Below are 7,417 nucleotides of genomic sequence, written 5' to 3'. Positions count from 1 at the left end.
TGCCATGTAGTGTTTGTGATTTAATTTTAATTCTGTTCCAGTCGGTGTCTTTACTTCCACACTGCTGCCACCTGCTGGCTGAGGAGAGCTCAGACCAGCAGCGTCTGTGGTTAAATTTATTATTAAACGGAATCATAGATTTTCCAGAGTACAAGTTGCAACTTTCTTTCTGCATTATCTTATTAGCTTGAGATTTTTTGTTCATTGTTATCATGCACTTCTTCTTGTCTAATGCATGCTTTGATTCCTGTGAAAGTCTGACATAATTACTGTAATTATGAACAAATGCATTTTTTAAAAATGTATTTATTTTTGGTATACGTTTAAGTCGCATAGCCTCCCAAACTAGCAAACTAGTTAAAAAAAAAAAAAAAAAAAATGCAACTTATACTCCAGAAAATCCAGTGATGATCTGTGACATAAAAATCTGTGTTTTAACGCCGTCCCTTTAAGACAGTTTTATTTGTAGCGTCCTTGAAGCCGCAAAGCATAGAGATAATGGAATTATCTGGAGTTACATTCAGTGCCAATAAGCTTTAGTGCAAACATAGTGTTGACGTACAGCAGTGATCACATTCATACACATGCTGTCCTTGTCGCAGCTGGTCAAAAACTCAACTACACGACAAAGTACAGACGGCAGCCTGAAAACATGACTACACATTACATTGACGAGAAGAAACCTCATAAGTTATAAGAAAAGTTTTTCACTAAATAAGGTGCTTTGTTGTGAGAAACAACTGATGGAACACAGTATGTTCTGAGGTTCAGGCCTGTGAAGAGATTAAAGCCAGATTCAGTACAGTGAGTTCAGATAATGGTCTAACCGGACTCAAGTCAACAGTAGTGCATCATTTAAAAAACAAAAACACTTAAGCATTTCATGAATACGAGGTGGTCTGAAGTTCTTACACAGTTTACTTAATAGGGATGTAAAATACACTTAAATTAAAGCTTGAATCTGCGATTTCACTGCTGTGTCTGCTCCAAGAGACTGGCAAGAACAGCCATTGTCCAAATATTTATAGCCCAACCTCACATATGTCCTGTATAAGCAGTGCTCAAGGGTTTACATACCCCCCTTTTTGCCCATTTTTCAGATAATATGCATAACACAAAACTTTTCTTCCCCCTCATGGTTAGTGGTTGTGTGAAGCCACTTAATGTCAAACAACTGTTACTCTTTTTAAAAATCATAACAGAAATGACCCAAATGACTCCACATGGTATTAAGAACAGGGGGATGTAAACTTTTGATCAGGGTCATTTGGGTAGTTTATGATTTAAAGAGAGTAAACACAGATGTTTGACAATAAATGACTTCACCTGACCACTAACCATGAGGGGAAAAAAGGTTTTTGTTATTCATAGGCTCTGAAAAATGGCCAAAAAAAAAAACAATTCTGCCAGGGTATGTAAACTTTTGATCACAACTGCATATTTTGGGCAGCGACTGAATCCATGCTTACATGAGGCAGCGTGGTGGCCGAGGGGTCAGTGCACTTTGTAGGTTCAAGCCCACCTGTGTCCATTCTCCATGTAATGTAGCGTTACTTCCAGAAGAGCATCTGGTGTTAAAACTTGTGCCAAATCAACATGCAGATCTGTATCTGATCCTTTGACTAAATTAAAGCTTCATCACCAGAAAACAAAGTGTTTTATAAGATTGGTCTGATTTCAGTATTTGCTTTTCCAGCTCAGACTTTGGTTACGTTCACATTACAGCTTAAAGTGGACCGACTGAGATCTAATGAACGGAGCCGAAGTGCACGTGTCAATATGAAAACGGAAATACATAAACATATACCACAAGTTGTAAATCTGAGCCTTTACAACGGTGAAGAATGATGTAAAAGCAATGAACGAGTCCCTCGTGTTATATTCTCAGAATTCTAAAGTGATGAACTGGTTTTAAAAACCAAGTTTCAAACTGACACTCATCTTCAAACACTCCAATTCAGGGTCGCGGGGGCTGGAGCCTATTCCAGCAGTCACAGGGTGTGAAGCGGGGTTCACCCTGGACAGGACGCCAGTCTGTCACAGGGTCACATACAGAAACAATCACATTCACACCTACGGACAATTTTTAAAGTTTCCAGTCCACCTAAACTACATGTTTTTAAATGTGGGAGGAAGCCAGAGCACCTGGGGGGAACCCACACAAACACGGGGAGAACACGCAAACTCCACACAGAAAGGACACAGGTGGGAATCGATCCCATGACCTTCTGAGGCAACAGTGCTAACCACTCATCCACTGTGCTGCCACATGTCATATTATTTGTAATCTAATCCAAAATCAAAACTCCTGGATGACCCTGAAGTGGTTCTCGATGGACGGGGGCTCGTGCTCAAAGTGCAGCTTCTGGCTCGGATGGGCGCCGAACTCTTGCAGCATCTTGATGAACTGTCTGTGCTCACAGCCGACCCAGGCCCGCATCGGGTCGCACACCTCGTACGGGGTCACGTGGGTGTGAATCTCCACTCCGCTGACCGCCAGCTCCTTCAGCGCCTGCTTGTCTGTCACCCAGGTCTCGCTGCCGCCCGGGTGGCCTCCGTCCAGCCAGTACATGTCCGAGATGCATTTAACGAAGTGAGACATCTGCGGGTCCTTCAGAGCGCCGGCCAGCTCGTACACCATCTGGTTCAGCACCACGCAGCCTTTGCTGAAGCCCACCAGGGTCAAGGAAAACCCTGAGGAGATGCTGTCGGTGCTTCCTTGTGGTGTGAGGGGGTTTGGAAGGTTGGCCCGCTCCATGCCGTGACTCATCAGGCTCCTGCCAACAGAAATACTGTTCAGAAAACGCAGTACTGCAGAGTACTGACAGCACAATACACCTACTGGAAAATTACAGTATTTCTGATCTGAGACCAGTGAAATCTTGGATTTTGACACTGGATTTTCTTCCAATTCCATCAGACATCCTTCAGAAACCTGATACACAGATGAGCAGGAGGCCAATCACCTGAGGTGGTGAAAGGCTCCAAAGTCAGGTGAGTACGGTGAGTGATCCGGCGCCCCAAACAGGTTGCTCTCCACAAAGTTGCTGTAGCAGCTGAACTTGTGGAGGTACATATGAGAGGCTCTGACCACCCAAATGTGCTGGTCGGGAAAGCGGCGGCCGAGGCTCAGGGTGACTTGTTCCAGGCTCCAGGAAAGCCATTGTGCTCCATCAGGCTGCAGAGACATCTCCTCCTGGAAGTTCTGCACACACAAACAAAACGGTAACGTGCACGCAGCGGGAAGTAATCAGGAAAAGCTTCACAATCATTAATGATACAGCAGATTATTAATGACTGCAATTAATTTTGGTGACAAATGAATCCACAGGAAAATCAAGGCTCATCATGGAATTAAAGCTGTGCGGCTTTTCAAATTTCACTTAGTTTCTAAAGAAATCTAAACAATACATCTGTTTACTTTTGTAAACATGTAAAATTACGGCTCACACGGCAAACACACCAAGAGAATGAGAGTTCAGTGATATCAAAACTTCTTATTTAATGATGATGTACTTGCGTTGTCCCCATGACAGACTGGCATTATGTCCAGGGTGACCCCCGTACCAGTGCTTTTCATTGGGACAATAATATTCTGGCAATTTATGTCCATGACTGTTTGGAGATTGTCTCTGGATGGGATGTAGTCACGAGTACATCAGCAATCAAATTCCAACCCCTACACAAAACGACAGATGGCCAAGAACATTTCAATTCTGTGCAGGTGACGAACACACGTCATCTGGCTGCGGCGGACAGATGGCTACATTAGAGATGTGAGGATGGACTGGCTGTCTGCCTGGGTGGTTGCCATCCAGACCAGGACCCAAGGTTGGTGCAGACTTGACTTCAAGTTGCAAGCATCATCCATGTTGAGATAAGCATGATAGTGTTTTGACAACTTCCACAAGAAAACCCAACACGTGCTGAAAGTGAGAGGTCTGATATTTCCCCGTACAGACCGAGCAGGTTAATAATTTGTTTATTATATATAAACACTCAAACTTACAGTATCACCTGAATATGCTGCTGACGGTGTTGGGCTTGTTCACTTTCTTCACCTCCGTGAAGAACTTGCTTAACAAACTTTCAATCTGGTTTTTTTTCCAACAATGTTTAGATATTTATGAAGTACGTTAATGTCCGACTTGGTTTTTCTAATCGTGTTTTTAGCTTCCTGGTTTGGAATGAAAATATTCGTTCCAGACAGACTGTCATGAAAACTGGTCTGATATGGGAAAATATCTGACTGGTAATCAGCCAATCAGAGTGCGCATAGCATCGCAGCCAATATAATAATCTGATGTATTACACTGTTTATATCGTTTGGACACAAAATTTCATAAACAGCAGGATCTTTTTTTAATGTGCTCATTTTGGTTTCTCTGAAAAATGCAGGTTTTACTGTGCAAGCTTAAATGAGTTTTAAAAAACAATGCTTCCTGTTACTGCCCACAGCCGCAGCCATGACGCTGTGCTTCAGACTGTCGCTGGTTCGAGAGACGGTGTACGACCTGGACAGGCTGACGGACTATCGCAGGACACAAACCAGCATCTCCTGAGAAATACTGGTGTTGCTGACTGAACGGTCCCCTCTAAAAATCGGATCGCCCTGTCTTCACTGTCATTTCTGAACGCTATTAGCTATTCACTGATTATCACCTCGTTTCTGCTTCAAACTGCCTCCAGTCGTCATCTATCTCAGTGACAGATAGCTGAAGCTTTTGTACAACAATCATTTCCACATAAATTCCGTATTATTTTATCATAAAAGACGGGGAAGCGATCAGAGCGCCATAGCAGCACCTCTACCTGGAACTTCCAGGTAGAGGTCTACCTGGAGGTCTCTGTCCAGAAGGCCTCTGGTGAAGGACCTCAGCCTGAGGGAGAGAGACACGCCCCCGGTACCGGCCCACGTGATCAGCTGGTTTAGTATGAACCTGTTTCAATGTACCTGAATGTCTCCGTGAAAGAACACAACGTGCCTGTTGTTGCACACGTCTCGGTCCTCTGAGCCGGGCTGTGTGTGGCCATTGGTGCAAACGTCAGGCCGGAGCAGCAGCAGGTCGTTGGTTCGGTTCCGGTCGGATCCGGGCACAGCGAGCAGCCGCTGCAGCTGACGCGGGCTCGCGGGGCGCGTGTCTCGGCTCGCTGATGCACGCAGCCCCGGCCGCTCGGAGGACATCATCCCCGCCGTAGAGCTCATCGCTTTGGCCGCTGCTGTCAGAGTAACTACCGCTACGGCTCGGACGATGATCATGAGCTCTAAAATAAGAAAATGATTTGGCGTTTTTTCACTCCGACGTTAGCTAACAAGCGTTAGCCGGGACAAGCAACGCAGCATCACGACGTCTGCGTTAAAAACAAACAAACAACAAAAAAAATCAGGCCTCCTAATGTTTTAAACTGAAGCTTACTCGAAAAAACTACCACTTACTTCGGGCTAAACGTTTACGTTTTTCTACACACCACAACGTGGCGCCATTAAGTAGGAATTAAACAAACTCATCGTTCTGCGCGTGTCTGTTTCCGACAACAAGAGTATTCACTCCGTCGCTTCCGCGTTCGTTTAGTGTACGTCTATGGAGATGTAAAGTGGGATAACACCCATATTCAAAAAGGGGAATCAAAAGGAACCTAGCAACAGTAACAGGGGAGATTTTAGAAGGCATCATCAGGAACGAAACTGTGCAGCACATGAAAGAAAACATTCTCTTTATGAAGCACCAGCATGGGTTTCTATCAGGGAGCTCTACCACCACTGGAGGAGGGCCTAGAAGACTGGACAAAATGGATGGACCATGACTTACCTGTCCATGTTCTTTATTTGGATTTCTGAAAGGTGTTCGATTCAGTACCAATTAGCAAAGTTGATCGCCACTGCATCAGGGGGAAGCTACAGTGGGTCAGATCATAACTCCTTCTCCTGTGCTCGGACCAGTGTTGTTTACATTGTTTGTCAACAACATGCCCAACGCAGTGTTGAGCAACTTAAAGCTTTTTGCAGATGACACAAAAGTATACTGCACTGTGTGTGAAACCAGGGACTGTAGAATGCTGCAAAACTGGGCAGACAACTGGCAACTAAGTTTCACCCTGATAAATGTGCAGTATTAAGGATTAGCACAAAACATCCTGATTATAAATACAATATGGTGGATCAGTCTGCAAAACAAGTCCTTGAATTTACGCAAGAAGAAAGGGACCTAGGGATCACTGTGAAGCAAGACTTGACATTTGAAAGCTGTATTGCATCCATTGTTTCAAAGTTACCAAATAGTGGGTCTACTGTGCAGATCATTTGAATATGTGGACAAACAAGTTTTCAACATTCTGTATAAGTCACTGATATGACTACACATGAGTACGAGGCGCTGATTTGGGCACCTTGCACATGGAAACTAGCAGATTTAGTGGAAAGTGTCCAGAGATGAGCATCCAAGAGAGTGCTGGGACAATGTGACCTGCCATATGAAGAAAGGTTGAAAACCCTACAACTAGCCTCTCTACTCTACAGGAGACTACGGGGGGGGGGGGACTTTATCGACACATTTAAATATGTACACGGATTACCCCTAAACTTAATATGACAGTTAGCTGGGGAAAAAGAACCATAAGGAGAGGTTTCAACTGGAGGAAACTCCTCCCTAACCCAGTACTCTACTCTAATTTAGTGTGATTCAGAGGCAAACTTGTAAACCTGATCAAATTATTTTCTTAATTTATGTTTAAGCTATTTAGTGTTGCCATTTATTATAATTTATTTATTTATTTATTTCTAATCCCAAATCTGGTCAGGTTTTTTTTTTTTTTTTTTTTTGTATTAAGTATCTGTTGGTGCCACATCTGACACTAACATGTAAAATATTTTTTAAGTAAAAAAATAATGAAATACTTAATAAATAGTAAAAATTCCCACTGTTGAAGCACACTCACAAAGCAGCTTTTAAAAGCAAAAATGTCCTAATTATGAACATTTAACAGTCGAATAACTTCAACATGAAAGAACGAAAAATAAATAAATAATCACAGCCTTTTTGTCTTGACTTACATTTTATTTAGTGTCAAACTGAACCTCCTTCAACTTTAAAAATGGGTAATAAGCATATGTACGGTTTGTTGTAATAAGTCCGTAAATAATAATAATAACAACAATAACTTCACTGTCAGAAACCTGACATGAAAATAAGAGATGATAAAGTAAATTTTAAATAAATCCTTATAAAAAAAATGTCTGGCTCAAAATTTTGACGTATTTAGTCATTTGACTTTATTAAGTATTTTTTTCTGACTGTTTCAGAATATTTGCTTGGTATCTTATAATGTGTAAAGACCAATAACATTGCAAATCGGAATCTCGTGTTTTCTCACTGGGGATTTTATTAATTTCGTCCTGGTGGAAATTAACTCAAGTTTG

At 42.6% G+C, this 7,417-nt stretch overlaps 1 protein-coding gene across 1 annotated transcript; it reads right to left on the bottom strand.

The window, feature by feature from the left end:
- Nucleotides 1-2,166: 2,166 nt before the first annotated feature.
- On the bottom strand, nt 2,167-5,497 carry c14h2orf69 (chromosome 14 C2orf69 homolog). The gene is made up of 3 exons (XM_034186883.1): nt 4,955-5,497; nt 2,967-3,205; nt 2,167-2,777 (listed from the first exon to the last, which is right to left on the bottom strand). Exons 1-3 carry the CDS (start codon nt 5,258-5,260, stop codon nt 2,300-2,302), a joined length of 1,023 nt encoding a protein of 340 aa, XP_034042774.1. The 5' UTR covers nt 5,261-5,497; the 3' UTR covers nt 2,167-2,299.
- Between the last annotated feature and the right edge of the window lie 1,920 nt (nt 5,498-7,417).

The sequence above is a fragment of the Thalassophryne amazonica genome, chromosome 14, assembly GCF_902500255.1.
Source record: "Thalassophryne amazonica chromosome 14, fThaAma1.1, whole genome shotgun sequence".
Taxonomy (NCBI): Eukaryota; Metazoa; Chordata; class Actinopteri; order Batrachoidiformes; family Batrachoididae; genus Thalassophryne; species Thalassophryne amazonica.
The sequence above is the reverse complement of the archived record's forward strand: the minus strand, read 5'-3'. Positions and strand labels throughout refer to the sequence as shown.